This window comes from Channa argus, chromosome 18, assembly GCF_033026475.1.
Source record: "Channa argus isolate prfri chromosome 18, Channa argus male v1.0, whole genome shotgun sequence".
Classification (NCBI taxonomy): Eukaryota; Metazoa; Chordata; class Actinopteri; order Anabantiformes; family Channidae; genus Channa; species Channa argus.
In genome coordinates this window covers 9168567-9188483 of record NC_090214.1, presented here as the reverse complement: position 1 = coordinate 9188483, position 19917 = coordinate 9168567, and the positions used below count along the sequence as shown (strand labels likewise).

The window sequence follows — 19917 nt, the reverse complement described above, 5'->3', positions numbered from 1 at the left end:
GAAGACAATAGACTCTCAATTGCACCAGAAGGGCAACATAGTGTACATGCTTAAATGCAGTGAACAGTTTTCTGAGCTCTGCATTGGAGCAATATACAGGAGGAGCAACACCTCAAGACCCGAATCAGCAGTTTATCTTTACCTGAAGGACACTCGTTTGAAGACACTAATGCATGCGGTATAGCCAGAGAAGACAGATCTTTTTAAAGAGAAGAGAAGCCATCATGTTCATTGGAAAACCCTTTACTGAACAGAGGTAGAGGCCTCTCACTGCCCTTTCATTCATTCATTCCCTAGGAAGACCACTTCACATGTCCACCAGGGACCAGGGACCTTACTTAACCAACATTCCTCAGACTAAAGCTACTTGGATGAACAGTGAAACTTCTCAGAGTGACAAGGATGAAGTTCAAGATGTCCATGTCTTAATTTACAGATAACCTCATCTGGGTAACTGAGAATCTTCTTCGACATTGTATTAACTCCTTGCACTCAGAGCAATGACATTGTTCAGCGTCTTGGTCACAAGGAGTCAATATTTGGTCTTTTTCTATAGATCATTTTTGCAATTCTACAAAAGTTCTTTACATTCGAGATTAAAATAACTGTGTAAAACAAATCTGAATCATAACATTTAAACCAAAATAATCACTTTTCACTGCATTTATTTATTTATCTTAAAAACAATGTTTCACATTATTCATTGTTAAAATGGATTCAAGCTATGATGTTAGAGTCAAAGGAATATGTTTAGCCAACATAATTCACGGCCAATAATTTCAAGCTTGTGTGGTACGGAATTTAACAGCTATTTGCATAAAACTGTTGGAAGAAGAAAAGTCTGTGGTGGCCCGGCATTTAAATTATTATTGGAAATAATTAATTAATTGAAATCATTTTCCTTTACTGTTTTCCTTTTTGACACAGCACAACGCTTCAGCATGCATGTGATGTGTGCATTTTGAACCATTGTTCACATTGGTGTAAATTTTTTACACTATTCATTTTGCAAGAGATGCTTCTCCTGAGTAAAGATTATTATCCCCAGGAAACCCTGCAGGATGCTCGGATTTGTCACTGGGGAAAATCAACACCTGTTAAGGCCCCAAACATAGCATTGCTGCTCTGCATGCATTGCATTATGTGCTTCCAAAGTCTGTCTAGGCAGGTGCGTGACAGGACCACACACGCACAGAAATCTAGAAATCCAGCTTGAATGGCACTTTGCATGTCAAAAATCATGGCATCGCATTTAATTAAAATTAATTTAAAGTCATTTAACTCCCACATAAAACATTTCACAAAATACATTTTCACACCTTTGTAATATGATATAAGTTTGTCCACTGTCAAATGTTGCTGACATTCAAACTGTCAAACATTGTTTTCTATGCACAAGATGTGGGAAAACAGTGTTTCCTCGACTGCCAAAGCTCAGCATTAAAAACCTTCAAGTTAAACTGCTGCCGCTACATTAACTAGACTCAAAGAATCCAAATGCAATACTTCCCCTTATTATCTGACACAAATTCAACATGATTTAAAAATGTTCATAGATTACACCTAATCGAGTGTTTATGTAGCCCTCATGCCTTCTGTTTAGGCAGATTTTCACTCACTGTCTCCTGCATTAAAAAAAAAGCTAGAGGCAGGTTTCCAACACAGCTCCCCATCTGTGAAACCAATCCTTGTTACAATGAAGCTCCTCTTTTCTCTGCTAATATACTAACACTAACACTGACCAGCTGAAGAGCAATGCAGTCTTTTTCCTACCATTCCCAACACAGCACTGATATAAAAACCTTTCAATTGAAACGCACTTCAGCTTTCCACTTGCAGCATCTTTACTCACTTTGTCTGCTATCAGTGTGTACACTGAATGCATTTGAGCTGCGTAGATGTGTGTATGTGTGTAGGTGTGTGTTTCAGTTTTCTTTCCTTACTAACTGTAGACTTCACTGAAGCAGGAGATTTGGCTTCCGCCTGACTGGGTGTGGATGCCTGTATTCCCATCCCATCTCCAGTATAACTCTTTTAACGGGCAATGGACGGCTAAAAGATGTAATGCGTTCTTTTTGTGCACAACAAAGATTGTGAATTTAGTGTCCATTTCTTAGAGTGGACTAATTCTGAGAGGTTAACTGTGGTCAATGTGAAGAGGAGAAAAACTGCTGCACCACAAAAGCCTCTCTTTACCTACATAATGGAAGGGCTGCGAGCATGAAATCACGTATTTTCAGATTTCACACAACCAAAGCTTCACCTTTAGCTCACTTTAGAGATACAACTAAACAGAAGTGACCTCAACACAATAACATATTAAAGGTGTATAGACAAATGGTTACTTGTTGTGTGTATGGGTAACTATAATAGGATTTTTGATTTTCTAATGAGCTTTTCCTGTATTAGAAACTATTCAATTGTTGTTGGGTTTTTTTTTTGACATTTTTTGCAAACAAAAAAAGTCTCCATTCACAGGGGATTTTGGTTTAAATGCTGGGCCCATAGTCCATAATTACTGATAACAAAGCGAGCATTCTAAATTTTAGCCTGGCAGTCGGCTTTGTACCCTAATTGAGGGATTGTTTGTATAAAAAAGTGAATGTGTGTAAAACACAAGGTCAGGTTGATCTGGCTTCATTAAAAAGGGGTAAAAGGACAGACTCCAGAGAAAGCATAGCAAAAATAGGAAATACAAATTTAACAAAAAGTACTGAATTATAATTTTTTTTTTTTTTTTTTTTTTTTAATGGAACAGCTGGGCGATAGTGAATGGCTCCTTTGTGCCATGCACTTCTTGAAAAATGTCAGACACAATGACCCTATCAATAATGAGAAGTGTAACAAAAATGGCAGTAAAAGCATTTGAAAGGAGTCTGTGCATGATTGCCCCTTGGGCTATTTCTCCACAAGACGGCCCATGGGTGAAACTTCTTCCCAGCAAAAGGTGCCTTTGTGTGTCCAGCCAACTGTGTCTATGTGTATCTGCAGAATGCTCATCTGCATGTGCCATCGCACACACAAACAAACAAATGCCAAGATCACCACATTCATCCCCAATGTGAGTCACAGATGGTCAGCAAAAGACGCACTGTCATGAGATACGCTACTGTAACAGAAGTGAAGGACTTACCTGAAGATCCTCTCTGGGGCCTGTTCTCCTGTAACTAGATCATAGCCCTTCTCCAAGTTAGCATACGGCCAAGGACTTGACAGAGAACAGACAAGAGGGAACATTAAATCAAAGCACATAATGTACATACAACTCCATACCAGACAATGGTATGTAGTACATAATAACATACCCTACACAGGTAATGTTTTCTCATAGTATAGCAGTACTGCTATACTATGAGAAAACTGTGAATGGCAACTGTGATTTGCGACTGGAGTGATTCGTGTAGACGACAGGTGGAGCTGAATAACAATGTGACCTTTCAAATGAACCACTGATTGGGCAAACCAGCTAATTGGCAAACAAGGTCAGAGCCAGAAGATGGCTGATTCGACTTACTTTGCTCTCCCCATCATGCCAGTCCCCATTATTTGTCTATTTTGTACTGCACCCTTGTTATCTGTCTCTTTATCCATCACTCTTATGCTCTCTGCCCTCCACTGCTGTTCTGTTTCATTACACATTATAACCTTCCTCCTACCTTCCCCTCCTTCAATCTGTACTTCTGATTCCCTCTTCAAAGTCTACTTGTTCAAGTTAAAAGACCATACAGGTACATTTGCATGTTTCAGTCCATTAACTGCAAATTGCTTATATTTTACATTACTGTGACCATTTTTGTAAGCATATAGTACATTAGCACACTGATTTTCTGCCTTGGTTTCCATTCATTTAAATACTTGGAAGATCAACTTGCAGAGACTTGAAACCTGCTCCAGATAGCTGATCCATCACGGCGAAAAATTCTCCTTTAGTCTGTGTAACATTGTGCTTTAATGCATTTGGGAGTAGAAACTGTGAAACCAGCCACAAGGTCATTCGAGTACAAGTCAAGTTTTAGATATGACTGGAAGGAGCTGACAGTACTTACCCTTCATTGCGACCCCAGTCACTGCGAACACAGAGGTGTTTATGGACAGGGTCAGGGGAAAATCCCTCATGACAGCTGCATTCTCCTGTGACAGAGAGAACAAGAAGGGGCATGGAGGCCGATATTTATTTGTTTCCAGCAGCTGAATAAATTACCATGAAAGTGACCCTGGCCTGCACTTTCATCAGATATGTATAGAATTCAAAAAGGAGGCTGCCCTGATGTCTAATTTTCCAGTGAATAAGCCATATTTGCAATGAGAGCAGTAATATTAACAAGGCTGTTTCCTGATTTGCTTTTTTTCTCCCAAACCTAGCAGTCCTCCTCTTAAAATGTTTATCATCACACCTTCAAGATGAGGTTGTTGTACAATGTATTTTTGTATCACAGTACACTAACGGAAAATTACTTCACTTAATAAATTAAGCACAGGTTCGCATACAGTACATTTTGTTGCGTGACGTCTTTACGACAGACCTCTGAAAAATAGCAGCAAAGTGACATAAACATTTGCACCCACTGATGCCCACTAGAATCAGTGGACATACTGTATTCTCTCAGTTATGATCTGACAGAAAGTGAGTAGGATTCTGTTTTCTCCCACACAGTAACACACTTTAAGTCCTTAGCATGCTCAGTGAGATGTTTTTGTCCTTGAGAATCAAGATCACCCCTTAGTTCGTCTCAGTTGGCCGGACAGCTCCCACTGCAGAATGAGCAAGAAACATTCAGACAGGAGCTCAGCAGCTTTACTGGCGACCAGCAGCCGTGCAGCACTGCTGCCCACTGTCCCTTGTAAAGCATTGTGCTTGCCAAACAGCAGCCACAGTAAGTCATAATACTGACTCTGACTGGTTATCCACAGTGTCAGGTGAGTAGTGAAATATGTGTCAACATTATATGTTTTGACATTTGTTTTCCTGGTCAGCTGGCTGGCAGCATGTTCTCCCCGTGCTTGTGTGGGTTTCCTCTGGGTACTCTGGTTTCCTCCCACAGTCCAAAGACATGCGTGTCAGGCTGACTGTTGCCCTTAGATGTGAATGTGAGTGTGCATGGTCATCAGTCTCTGTGTGTCAGTCCTAAGACACACTGGTGACCCATCAAGGTTGTACACCGCTGTTTGCCCAAAGACAGCTGGGATTGGCTCCAGTACACAGCAAATCTTAACAGATTAAGCCTTTAGAATAGTAGGTGGATGGATGCATCATGCCAACCCATTTCCTTCTTTCTTTAAAAATTATCATAAAGAAAAATCACGGAATGAAAACACACAAATTGTGACCATGCTCATAATTAAGTAACATTAAACACTGGTTTGGAAAATGAGGTCCGATTCTATCTCCTCATGAAAACAAATGTCCGTTATAGCATTAAGTACATTATGGTAAATAAACAATTAAAAAAATATATATTTACTCTGCTTTTTAGGTGAGTGGAAGCCTTTGTAAGTCCCTGATAACATTACCAACCTTTTTATAAGCACCATTCCCAAAATAAATGCTACTGGCTGCTCTCTTTTGACCTATCTCGAGGCATAACACTGGAAAAATGTGTAATGGCCACCCAGGAAACACAATTCACATTTTATCACCTAGTGTTTAATAATTTATTGGATGACTTTATAGGCTTAAGAGTCTCTCATGAAGTGATGCACCTCTAGGATTCAGCCACAGAGAAGCAACAAAATGTTTTTATTTGCTTGTGGCTATTTCACGTGGCCTGACTACATGAGAAGTGAGAGCTCTTGAAATGGCTCTAGATTGAAATGTGGACACAAATAAATAAAATATAAATACTAAGTGTGAATACTAGATGAATAGTGAGGACGGAGATTCCAGCATAGCTGTTACAACCATACTGAGAATGTATTTTTATTGTTTAATTGAGGAGCTTTTATTGGTTTCTATCCATAACAGAATAATTCTTACCAGACACATGTAGCTGATCCGCAATGGGAATTGTTTGAATTTAATAGATCCATGGGGGAAAGTGACTTATTTTGACTTCTAAGAGGGATTTTTGTGTATTCATTTTCTGTCAGACTTTGTGGAGGCATCTTTTGTTTCATTCAACCTTCACTCGGCTGCATGTTACTGTCTGCAGCCTTTTGTTACACACATGTATAGTTGGAGAAAGCCCATTAGAAACCTGGTCATGTGTATACATGGCAGCGAAATCTGCATTTTCTGACAGAAATCTACCTGTGGAAACCAAGTCTCCCTAATCCTTTATTCTGAGTTTGGGAACCAGTTTTCCCATTTCCGTGATACTTAATAAAGCTCAACAAAGCTGAGTGTAACCTGCTTGAGTCCATGAAAATCCACTCTGCTACCATGGCCTTTCAGAACAACACATAGACATTATCTGATTTGATCATTTGTCCATCACATCTTTCCACTATCACAGTTGTAAAAAATGTGAAAAAAGTTTTTTGATGCTGCACAACAATGGTTAAGCTTTGGTAAGACTTTCTTGTGAGTAAATGTCCTTCGTTGTCATGGTTGCAGTAATAACCACTTGGTTCATGTTATAGACCAGTCTCCACTGTTGGAAAGGGGAAGGGAACAATGATATGAGCAGTTAATATCTGACATTTTGTTGATCCATCCGTTCACCCCGACCCCCACCCCTTTGCTGACTTGTTGGCTCTAAAACAATATCACTACTTCCCATTTGCTCCTGACAGTAAAAACAGTCAGAATTACTACAGATGCTAAACAGCCTTTTTGCTGAAACATCTGATGCTGATGCATTGTTTTGCAGGAAAATCTTTGTCTCATACTCCCAGGCAAACAAACATGTATCCTGTCTATGTTTCAAGCACAGCATAAATACACACACAAATGCACATGCATGCCTCCTTTTCCCACTGCTTCTCTGTACATACACATTTAACCTAGCTATATTTAATTCTTCCTGACTGCCAGAGGCAGTACTTAATAAAAGTCTTCTTGCAAATCTGCAGTCAAGTCACATGTTTCCAGTGAAGAAAAATAATAACTTTTTTGCACTTTTCTTTCTCTTTTATGTCCGCTGCAGGCGAGAATTGGCATTTTCATTAGTAGGCTTTAAGTGGTTGGGCTAACAATAGTGACCTAACTTGAGATTTTGTTTCTTACATATGCAAGGAGAAGGATTTACATAGATAACTCTGATTTGCTGGGGACAATGCCTGAGATCTACTGTAGGTCAAACATAAAACCTAATGTAATTGAAAGAAAACCCAATTAAAGATTATGGAAATTATAGAAACATTAGATCTGGGTGATATTTGATTACTTTATGTAATTATTTTGGTGGGCATAAGTGACTGGTGCATCTTAATGATTTGCTTTGATTTACCTGTTTTCAATAACATAGTGGGTCTTGATCTTAACAGCATGCATCAAAGGGAAAGTACTGTAAGACTGGAAAATGAAAGTCAGCAAACTTGAAGTTTTTGTTTTAGTTTTAGCTTTGATCATAAGTGGAAGGCAAACATGTCCCCTCCTGTTTCATCTTGAATCACGAGGAGTCTCTTGTCTCATTCTAGTTTAGTTCTTGTGATGTTGCAGTGTGATGAAAGGTCACACACATATGCACATGTATCACCATATATATATATATATATATATATATATATATATATATATATATATATATATATATATATATATATATATATATATATATATATATATATATATATATATATATATATATATATATATATATATATATATATATATATATATATATATATATATATATATATATATATATATATATATATATATATACACACACACACACACACACACACACACACTCACTGGCCCCCTCATTCATTTTAAACAGGGTGGCTAAAACATAAGAGCCACCTCTTAACTCCAGTATAACTCCAACACCCAGTATGACCTCAATAATAAACACACAGTATGACAATCACCTTCGTGACAGTTTTAAAGCAAAAACTGTGAAATTACAACATTGTAAAAAGTTGAATTCATGGCAGAGCTGCTGTGCAGGTTTGCATTCGATTGCACCTGTGCACCTAATGAAGTGGGTAGTGAGTGTACATTAATAATTTAGTTCAAATTTGCAACTTACATCTGTTCTCTTATTCACAGTGGCAGCCTTTATCCCTTGAATCAGAGATTAGAGGCATCTTTGTGCTATTTAAAATTGAACGCTCCTAATTTACAAGTCAGGGACATACACTGCATACACGCAATGGCCAAATGTTTAACATGGGCAGAAAAGTGTGATCACATCAAGGGAGTGTGGATAATTGATTTAAATATGCAGCAATCTGCTACATTTCTGCATATTTCACGATCTACAATCTCCTACTTGCCTGGCCAGGAGAGGTATAGTTCATGTACAGTATCACCATAAGCTTAGAGGCCGTAGGGGGAAAGGTTGACAAAGTCTATTTTCGCCTTGTTTCTAACAAAGTTCACCAGCCTGGAAAAACATTTATGCCTGTAATCTGAGACACACCTTGCAAGTAATCAGGAAAGTGTGGCTCTTTCCTTTATGCAAATGCATTTAAGGGGGGGGATCATGCCATTAACAGGAAGAGATATGTCTGGTTGATTACACATTCCGCTGGATTAACTAATCTTTACTTGCAAGCCTTAGTTTTGTCTGACAGTTTTTCTGTGTATGCGAACCTGGTTCAGATGCAGTTCACTCACATTACAAGGGAGGTTTGTCGTTAAAAACCAAAACTTTTTTTAATTCTCAGTGACAGCGGAGGTAAGAAAAAAGTAGGAAAATGAGGAGTCAGGTTAAATAAGGTAATAAAAATACTTCTTCAAAAGAAAAAGGCACCACACAAGGAGGGGATGGGGAGTCGTGATTGTATGGTCATTAAATCTGAACTTCAGTGAGCTGCTAATGCATTGGATAAACTGCACTGTTTTTACATTAATGGCGTGTGTTGGCTGCTGTTACCTAGATATCAGTGCCATCAGTCTGTTAATGTGATGAGTTTAGAGTGGTATCTGATGTGGTGATTTACTGATTTATTCATTTTTATAAGCCACATTTTCTTTTATGTGTTCTTTTATTTAATTCTATCTTTTGACTAATGTCTTAGAAGTCCACTTAAATCATCTCATCTATCTCCACTGTCTTGTTATGATTTCATGACTAAAATATGTGCACATGTGCTACAACCTTATTACTTTGTTCGTGATAATTCATATTTTGGCATCGCATTTTGAACTTGTCATTTCAAACAAATGTCACCACTAAAGTGTCTTGTGAGCTCTACTTATTTCCCTTTGCTCTCGTGATGGATCAGATGTTGGTTCTAAGCAGATTGCAAATACAATTGGAAGGTTCTCATGTATGTCGGGGACCTGAGCACATGGAGTGACTGGGTTAGTTCAGTGATGCCAAAAGTTATGGTTGACAGATTAGAACATGTTGTAGGCCTAATTTAGAGTTAATTGCCTGTGATTGGAAATGGCCATTTGATGACAACAATTATCTAACTCTGCTTACTCAGTCCAATTTCTGTTACATTCCATCCAGATTTGGACATAGACACACAACCTGATACTGCACAGGGGGATAGGATCCTCCTCTATAATCAGCACTATTAGATTACCAGTAAAATTTGTCACTGTTTACTCACCACCATGGCCACATTATCCTCCTCTCTTTCCTTTGTGCTCTCTTTTACCATCCCTTTGTTCTAAATTAAGATCCAGGAATGTAAAATGGTTCAAGTGGCAATCACTCGAGACCACACATCATCTCTCTTCCTCTTGCATAAATGACACGATTCTTTATAATGATTTCTGGCATCTTGCTGTGGCCTCGTGGGTGAGTTTCACATTTCATGGTTTATAGAAGACACGGACAGTTTTCCTGATGCATATTTACGCTTGGTATACACTTTGTGTACAAAGACCTTGGGCAGATTCAGCACAACAGTTTCCTTATGCGTTTTCTTTTTTCTCATGAGTATTCTGTGTGTGTGTGTGTGTGTGTGTGTGTGTGTGTGTGTGTGTGTGTGTGTGTGTGTGTGTGTGTGTGTGTGCGTGCGTGTGCAATTACAAATGTGTTGAAGGAAATGATAAATCTGAGTTATATGTTGACACCCCAGTAGTTTCTGTTCCATGTAGGTGAGGTTCAAGGAGCTAGGGAGGCATAATTTCATATGAAGAAAACAAAGGCACCTAAGGATGTAAAGGGGTCTTTATTAGGTTAGTTACAGTGATAGATGGAAAGGTGCTTGCAGCTATTTGTTCCCCCTTACTAGGGTGTATATGAGTTGTTTATTATTATACTAATAATGATGAGTCGCATTATTATTGCTAAATAAACAATTAATGATTTTATATGGTTTTTAATAAACCATAAAAATGTTGATGTATTACATGAAATAGGAGTTTAATAATTAAAGTGCCTTTTATACTTGCCATACTGGTTAATACAGAGGAAGCCATAACCAATGTCCTATTAAAGTCTCCAAGCAATCTGGCAATGCCAACCGTTAACTCTGGCTATTCATTTACTGACCTTCAGCTGGTTATGTAGCAAGGAAAGCAGATAATTGACTACCCAGTCACAAATAACTTGGTGAAATGCTTGTGATTATAAAGTACAAAACAAAAATAAATAAATGAAATAAAGTGTGTCTGGCTGTGTATTTGTGCACAGGCTACAGGAAACTTGGTATGTATTTATCATTGACAGCAGAAAGAATTTAATGCCACAATATTAAACTTACATAAAGACTTTGGAAGCTGAAATAGCATAAAAAAACAAAACACTCTCAGTAGACAGCAATGCAAACCACTTAAAATGGCTTTCACTGCCATTTTATGCTTGCAAATGTCTGAACAGTGTGTAGTTTGTACTTTTCTTTTATAACAACAAACTAAATTATAACCTTTGTCCAGCAACCTACAGGCAACATTGTCACCATGACCTAGACCAGCTTTTATTACAACAGGAAGCTCCCCACACAACCATGTGAATGAGGTAGGTTTTACTATAGGTGTAAAGTATATATTACATTTGTATTACTTGTTTGATATTTACATTTAGTTGAAGCACTGCATCCCTTACTCAAAGGCAAATGACAACAATGTCCAGTTACAAAAATGGATTAGTTCCAGCTAATACCCTTTGTGGGTTGGTTTTGAAACAAACAACTTAAAAACTAACTTTATCATAGATCCCTGGAAGACAGTGTGATGACTAAATCATGATGTCACACAGGTTTTTCACAAATGTAGCTTTTAGACAGTACAGATGCATTGTACCAGTGACATTTAATAATCACAAGTCCAAATGCATGTTGAACAACACTTGCCCAAGCCAATGTTTTCCTTCACTTGTCAAAAGGTAAAGACACCAATTTGGATATTGCTTATTGTTGCACTATGCACAGAGAACGGTGCAGCTGGACTTGTTTTCCCAATGCAATTTACTCCTCATAATTTCACAACCCTATTAGTGGAATTGAAATACAGTACATGTGACTATAGATGAAACAATTTCTTTTGTTTCAGGTATGCTGCCTTCAGAAACAACTGTATTCTATTGTTGAGAGCTATTTTGCAGGTCTTGTAATGCATGAGGACAGTAATGGAAAAAGGCGCTTTTGAAGAACACCTTTAATTTTGCTGCCGGATGGATGTGGTTGCCCTGAGGAGATACAACATACTTGAGGGCAATTACTGATCAAATATTCTTGCTGCTGAAAACGACAGATGAAAAAAGAAATAAATGAGAAGAGACACGAAGACCTGGGGAGACAGAAGTGCTAATATAGTTAGAATGCTGAATGTACTAAGATCTGAATGGCTAAATGACTCCAAAATTGAATTGCAACTATTACTGCTGGATCTAGTCTGTTTGTGCTTTTTTTTTTCTTCTTTCTTTCTTTTTTAATGGCTTAATTTGTTTGCAGAAATATTTTTTATACTGTTTTTGTGCCATGGTTTAGGAAAAATACTATAATTTTAAACTGATTTGTACATTTTAGTGCAGAAAGTGTAGATTAACCTGCAGTATTAAATTAATACAACTTAACTTAAATCACTTGAACAAAACTTTACATGTTTTTCCACCTTTGTGGTTAATCTAGAGCAACATGGATTTTGCAATAAGGCTGTCATTTCTCAGTATCCCTGTCCATGTTGTCTGGAATCAGCAGATTCAGAAGAGACAGATGTAGAGAAGATTTACTGTGCAGCTTTTTTTTCAGGTCCAGATTTAGCTATTTTCAGACTCAGCAGTGTGTACAACTGCTAATGCTAACAATCCAATTTATCCAGGAGACCTACACATTTTACCTGCCCAACCAGTTTCACTGTTTTCTCTGATTTTTTGCTTCCACATTTAACTAATTATCTTAAAAAAAGTTAATTTTTCTACATCAGGCTGATTGTTCCTGATCTTATTACTGACCCGATAAAGGCACACAGACCAACACACACACACAGATCCGCACAGATTCAGAAACGCATAGCATCTACATGTGTACTAAATGACTTGAGTGTCAGGAGCTCTAATACATTATGCATCAACTTGCCCTTGACCAGGATGACATGCATGTTCTATGCATTACAGATGTCATTTAGTCTAATGTGCTTAGACTTTATCTAGTTGGGCAAGTATTGCACAAGGGAGTTATACCACTCAAGGTAAGATAAACATCACCATGCTGCACTCTCAGTTTTTGTTGGTTTAGTGTCAGTACAAATAGATGCAAAACTGTGTGAGCTGACTGTGTACATGCCCTGGTGACTGGTGGGTATTTATCTGGGTGGGGCAACAGGCACTGTGGGCTTCTGCTTACACTCTGCAATGTTGTTTTCTAGGTTTATACACTAAGCTTTCTCTCCAACTGTTACATTTACCAAGAAGTGAATCAGCAAAGCCGACACACTCCATCTAAAAGCTTGGTTTTGTTGCTTAGATAACCTTTACAACCAAGCAGAATCATTGACTGTCAACATACAGTAATTCCAATTTTTTTAAAACATAATGCACTCATTCATTTGTACCAAATGGAGGTGGAATCAGAAGAAAGCTAGGGTTAAATTAATAGTTACTGCAGGCATCTATTAAGAAAAACAACATGCTGTATATGACCACCTTTGTGTTTAGTTTTCAACTGTATGATCACATGTAAATTTACAGTGTGCAACTTTTTTCCACATATCTTTTAATAGAAACTCATCTTAAGATAGAAAAGAGCAGTGGCAGCCTCCCATGACACACACTCATTGAACAGCATCGGCAGCAGTGCAGAAACAAGGCTCGGCCTTCTGACTGATCAGAAAAGAGCAACAATTTCTGCTCAAGTAGTAATTTTTTTGGCATTCTTATTTATTGTAATTTGATAACTACAACTACATGAAGGCAGAGTGTAGAGAGCAAAGCCAGGCTCTTTAAGAGCAGGGAGAGGATGAGCTGGAGGACTGATTCCGAGTCTCATGAGCTTAGGTGTGAGGTAACAATGAGCTACTGTAAAATTTACAAAACTTTGATTACATTCTTATTAATGATGTTATTACTGCAAAGAAATACCCCCTTTATAATAATACCACTCCCAAACACCTTCTTCCCATTTTCCTTGACCATACACCTTAGAAGTGCATAAAGCATTTCCATCAAGCTTCTTTAATAACATTTTCTGAATTCAGAAACACTGCAATGCATTTATGAGACTAACCCTGTAGGAAAATAGTGCTGTCCTTTCTTCCTCCTCATTCTGGGTATAAGTCCTTGCAATTATCAGAACAAAAAGAGGATCAAATGCCGTGTTTTTTTCTAATCCCAACAAGCTGTGTCATACTAAAATATGTCTTTGAAATTATGTTTCTAACCTGCATTCAGAGGTCAATGTTACTAATATGAATAACAGATTATGAATTTCAAGCTTTCCACAAAAATATTTATGTTATTTTGTTTTAATGAACTTTTTCATGTGGCTGTTATGATAAATGACATATATTGTATATACATTCATGTATGATCTCAAGTAAATATATGGACCAGTTGTTGCGTCATTCTATTTGTGTTAGGCTTCTTTGAACCCACCAAATTGCTTACCAGTTATTGGACAAAATAAAGAACCAGGTATCTGTATTTGTAATAAAAAATCTAATAATGGGTGAAGTGGCTCAACAAATGGCGCCCGGTGTGCACACGTGTCTGCAGATGCTGTGTATGCACTAACCTGTATCCTGGTTACAAATCTGCTCACAGGGCTCAGTGGTCCTCTGGCCACAGTAGTCTTGGACCCACTGTGTGGACGAATTGGTCTGATAATAAAGCGTTAGCTTGGCCGGGTTTAGCCAATTAGAGACATCCAGGAAGCTGCCCATGCTCACCACAAAGCTACTTCCTAAAAAAAAAAAAAAAAATACAAGATACAATTATTTTGCTTGGAATAAAAGAAAAGAAAAGAAAACACAATCAAAAAACACACAAATACCTGATTGTTCGGCATTTTTAAGAGGTTACTTCCTGATTCTATTCCAAAATCAATTGGAAAGTAGCTAATTCTTTTGTTTCCACTGTAATTTTAATTCCCATCCTGACCAGACTGAATTTAAATGAGAAAATTAAGACCTATAATGTGTGTATTGATGGGATTTCCTTGGTAATTGCAGTAGAGGGGCTAAAAGGGTTTCACAAGTCAATCAGTAAATGCTCATTGACGCTGACTTACCTTTCTTTCTTATTGCTCCCAGACCAATCGTTAAACTCTGATCACTGAACAAGATTATCCCTAATTGATGCCAATGACTTTTGGTTCCAAAGGGAGCAGTGAGGAGATTGTACCTCAGCTCTCTGGTGAATACAGCTAGTCTTTTACAGCTTTATTATGTGTACACAGTGTACCAAAGCTTCTAGATTTAGTAAATATTTCTGATTTTAATTTTATTTGAAAAATAATACATTTAATACACATGCAGGGCACAAAGCAACCATTAGATTAAAATGGAATTGCACATGTATTCTTTTTAACAGAAAAGTTAGTGATAATATTCTACAGGCGGGTTTTGTAAAGAGAGAATTTATACAGATGGAAAAGCTTGGAATGTAGCCAGCAATTAAATCTAAGTCACAGGAAATGGTACAGTGCCTGTGCGCTGCAGTAAAATGCTCCCACAATGAGAGAAATGTCCCACAAAGAATGCTTAGCTATTACATTGTGCAACAGATAAAGTTATATTCCGAACCTCATCTATGCTTCTTCTGGTTGCTTCTTCTTTGTTAACATTTTGGGAGTTACAAACTCCTAATAGTTCAAACTGCAGTTTGCCTCCTCCTACACACATAAAATCACCAGCTGCTTCTTTTCAGTTGACGCGAAAACACCACTGAGACAGTCTAACCCAAACCGAGCTAACAAAAAAGCCTTCATACTGTATGGTAAAAGTTGTATTTTTGACTACCTAGCAGGCCGGACCCACTCATTTAAACTGAATGGACCAATAAGATGAAAGGTGTATTGCCTTTAAATAATTCTTACAATTCTTATAGACATTATTCGGCTAAGCAGAAGGCAGAAGGTGAATTGTGGTTTAATTTTCAATGTGATATGTGTGGAAAGATATACGCTTTATCTAGCAAGAATAAATCACAATGTCACAATATTTTCATGAGATTAGATAAAAAATATTTTATTCCAACTTTGTGGGCAACAGTGTACAAGAGCCATTCATTTATACATTTAATATTTATAATGTTACAAATGTATAATTTATATTTATAAATTGGCAAATGTCAAGGAATATTTAGTTATTGAGAAAGATAGCTGTTGTTGCTTTTGAAAATGAAGTACAGTATTTAAGACCAACCAAAATGCCAGAAGGCTGACACACACACAGAATTCTCCAGAAAGCATCGCTAAAAGCATCTCCTGGGTCAGGCTGACCAAAGGTGAGTGTAACAAGGCCATTTCCTGCAGTGCTGCAGTTTAGTGAACAGAGCTGCCAGTAGCCCTCATTTGCTGACGGAGTGGAGAAGTCTAATGGCTTCAGTTCACACAGCGAGAAGGCAATTGTTGGATTATGGGTCGGTTTCTGTGAGACCAGTAAAGAAACCCCTCCTGAGCGATAAGAACACTCTTGATTGCTGCCGATTGTGCATTGCATATCGTGAACTAAATGTAAGAGCCTGAGCGAAATTTACTTTGTTGGATTAATCTTATTTCAACTAATATGAAGAGCTGCCCATCTGTGGCATGGCAGCAGTGATCATTAAAAGTGTGGACACCCAGCAGCTCGCCAACTGCCCCTCCCCAAAAGCAAAACAAGGCAGAACAAGAAAAGTTTAAACAGCTTCCACAATGTTTGGTTATTGCCTTCCGCACTTTAACGTGCACTTGCTTTGTCTTGTGTTTATATGACAATAGGGCTTCGGGATTAGACACACAACTATGTATTACATTTTTATAAATTATGCATTCGTCCATTTGGCAAATGTTATCAACACCTTCGTGGTGTAATTTGAACTCATTTACCAAACTACTACTGTGTCCCCTTACTACATCTGATGTTTAAAGAAAATCTTAAAGTAAATAAATAAATTGGACAATTTTAAATAATAACCTTATAATATCTAATCTAAAGGTACCTGTCACGCATGACCATCTAAATTTAATTCCACTAATATGTGATTTAGCATTGAGTTTGGCTTGATGTCCACTAAACGGTCCCGTTGTTCGACTGCTATCCAGTTCTTCCTGCTGCACGCTCACCTCTTGGCTTTTTGTGTTTACCATCTGCTGCCATGTCTCACCTGTCTACTAGTCACCTCTGTTCAGTTCACTGCTCCAACTGATGTCTGACCTTGCTCTTGTCTTCTCAGCTGCCTCCCATCGCTCATTATTTCTCCAGTACATAGAGTAATTAACAAACAACAGCTCATATGTGATCATGTGATGACTTGTAACCATAATAGTCTCCATTTTCTTGTCAGTCTGTTTGGACTAGTCAAGCTGCCTTTTATCACATCTGCTCTGCGTCAGGTGTCCCATTCCAATACAGTTATGGAACAGTGTTTTCAGAAGAACATTGAAAGTTTCTAATGTCTGATTATAGCTCCTTCATGTCAAACTGTTCCAGTTTGTGACACACGGGGAAAAAAGAGTTTCGAAAAATGAACAGATGATTTTCCTAGTCTACGACCCTTACCTGTAGTGTTGTTTTGAGAGTGGCACTAACAGGAGAAGGAAATTCATCACAATCAAAATAATTAATTCTCTGGTGATTATGAATATATTTGGAAACTTTCATCTAAATTCAAACATTTGATGTCTGTCATTTGATTGAAAAAAGTAATAACTGAACATCCGGTCAAAAAAAAAAAAAAAAAGAAAAAAAAGCTCAATCAAACTTTTACAAAACATTTTGTGTGAAAATTTGCCTAATCAGTAGTTGTAGACCAGAAATGGACAATTATAATCAGTGGTATTATGAAAAATAGGGTTTACTCAAAGATACTGTTTGCAACTTTGTATGTAATTTGATTAACGTGGCTAGAATTGTAAGGAGAAAACTAATGCCATTGTCCATCTGCAAAACGACTCAAAGTTTGTTTATTGTATATAGCCTCATGCTGAATTACTCTATATGACAGGTATTCGTCTCTTTGTATACAGTATATAGTTAGAGAATATTCTGTGGAAGTTTTGTGCACTGTTCCACTCCTATTGTGTCCATGGGTCCACAAATTGTGGGTGTGTGGGCGGACTAGAAATGAGGCCCTAGCGGCAAGAGCACCTGATCGACTGATATGTGAATGCACTGCTTTCAGAGATATGGCAATCATTAGTTAAATTGCCTCAGCTCTTCACTCTCTTTTACTTCACTTAACTTCTTGCACATTTTCCATTTTGGCCTCTCTCTCCTCCCAGTGCGATTTATACTGTGGTATCCTGCCAATACATGAACCCAATTTACAATTATCCTGTTGCCAATAAGGAATTGAAAACAGACTTCTCTAAGTAGTTGCCAGGACACCCATGTCTATTTACTTCATTATCCTAAATTTACATTTAGTTTTGGAAATCTGTTATTGTTCTAATTAAAGAGTATAAATATAAAACTAATACCAACTACCTCTTGTTTAAAATGTTTGAGTCTGGGTTCTATTCTGGTAAATCTTCTTCCTTGATAAAATTTAGGCTGTGGAACATATTGGTTTTTGTAGTGCACACAGCGAACTTGTTAAATGGCATGAATAAAATAAAAGAAAACGGGTCATATTAGTTAAACAGAACATTGTGTCATGTCATCTGTAAAAGTGGAAACCACAGAACGGGTTGGTATTCCAACCCTCAACCTCCTGTAATAAAGTCTGCACACTGAAAGCTCCCTGTGCAAAAACAAAGAAAAAAACAATCATTTTTTTCAGCACACTGCTTTTCATCAGTCTGATGGCTCAAAATGTCACTCAGTCGTTTGTGGTGATAATAAATCTTTTTTTCCCCCCAATGGGAGCTTTCAGTGTGTGGGTTTTATTGTCCTGATTTTTGCTCCTTTTTTTTGTTTCCAGCACATGATTAACTTTTTTGTTGGATGGATGTGTATCTTTTGTACTTTTTCAGTTGTGCAGAGGGGACACTGACACTGAAAAGCACTGAATTGAAAACCACAAATCATGGTTGAAGGGGTGGAAATTTTACAGCCAGCCATTTGTAAATAGAAACAGGGAATGCATGCCGAGCCATCCCGGGTCCATTAGCTGTTCGTCCGTACAACAAAAAACACATAAATTTCATAATATTTTTCACCACTCAACAAGAGCGTGGAGCTACTCGACAATCACCCTTGCAGTATGCTGCTTGAAGGACAACTGTATCCAATTATGGCTGGAAAACAAAAATGTGGACCATAATGGATAGCAGCTATTATAGGAACAAGCTACACAAATCCAAACTTTTGCTTAGCAAACACAAAGCTCAACATTTCATATGGCTGAGGTAGTTACAGCATATAATACTACACAATCGCTCCCCAGACTGACAACTGATTTTACCATCTTCCTCACCAAGTTTAATTCTGACTGACAATTGGGTTTCTTGTTTGTGACCGTTGTTTTTTATGTTTAACGCAAAGGCTCAATGTCAATTTAATACATAACCTTGGGAGAACTGAGCTCTTCTGGGGTTTTCACATCTCATAGTTTCAATTAAGCTTAGTAATTGAGTACTTAACTGAGTAAACGCGGCCATTTTGGGGGTATTTCTTAAGTTGTGTATGCTGATCTGATGAATGTGTCGCACTTACCGTCTGCAACAAAATGCTCCGGCACATGGAGGGTAACCTTGACGGTGAGGGGGCAGGAATCCTGAGTAGCATAGACAATGGCAATGACACATGTGCTGATGGTAATCAACGTCAAGGTGACCTTATTTAGAGGACTGTGTGTGTAGCCTGGAATTAGAGAAAAGAGAGAAAAGAAATAGGATGAACAGCTTAACAGAGGCTTAAACAGATGAGTGTATTTTAACGGCCTTGACAGAACCGACAGTGTTCTACTTTTGCACACAGGTACACAATACAGCACAGACATGTAACACAAAGCGAAGACTATTGTAAATCATCCACTTTACCACTATGCATAGGTGAAACTATAGAGTACAGCCTCCAAGCCTCCCTAAATCCTTGAAAATACAGTTAATTAGGCTCCTGATTTATGACTCTAACCCAGGTTTGAGTTTGGCCTGAGTAGGTAAAATATGACTTAGAATAGAAAGGCTTCTTCAGAACAGCCCAGAATCATTTTCCGGTGTGATATATGATCTCATTGCCACTGACAGGGTTATAGATTGGTTGTTTTGGTTGCCCTTTGCCTCTGTCAGGGCTCCCATTTCCAAGCCGGAATATAGAGAATCAAATTA

General features: G+C 37.8%; 1 protein-coding gene across 2 annotated transcripts in view; it reads right to left on the bottom strand.

The window, feature by feature from the left end:
- Window positions 1-19917, bottom strand: part of LOC137103714 (astrotactin-2-like) — a 232417-nt gene that overhangs the window by 102807 nt on the left and 109693 nt on the right. For both annotated transcript variants that reach the window (XM_067484310.1, XM_067484309.1), the window contains 4 exons: window positions 19304-19450; window positions 14239-14406; window positions 4047-4131; window positions 3134-3208 (listed from right to left, as the gene is read on the bottom strand). In XM_067484310.1, coding sequence (XP_067340411.1) covers window positions 3134-3208; window positions 4047-4131; window positions 14239-14406; window positions 19304-19450 — 475 coding nt within the window. The remainder of the gene's footprint in view (window positions 1-3133; window positions 3209-4046; window positions 4132-14238; window positions 14407-19303; window positions 19451-19917) is intronic.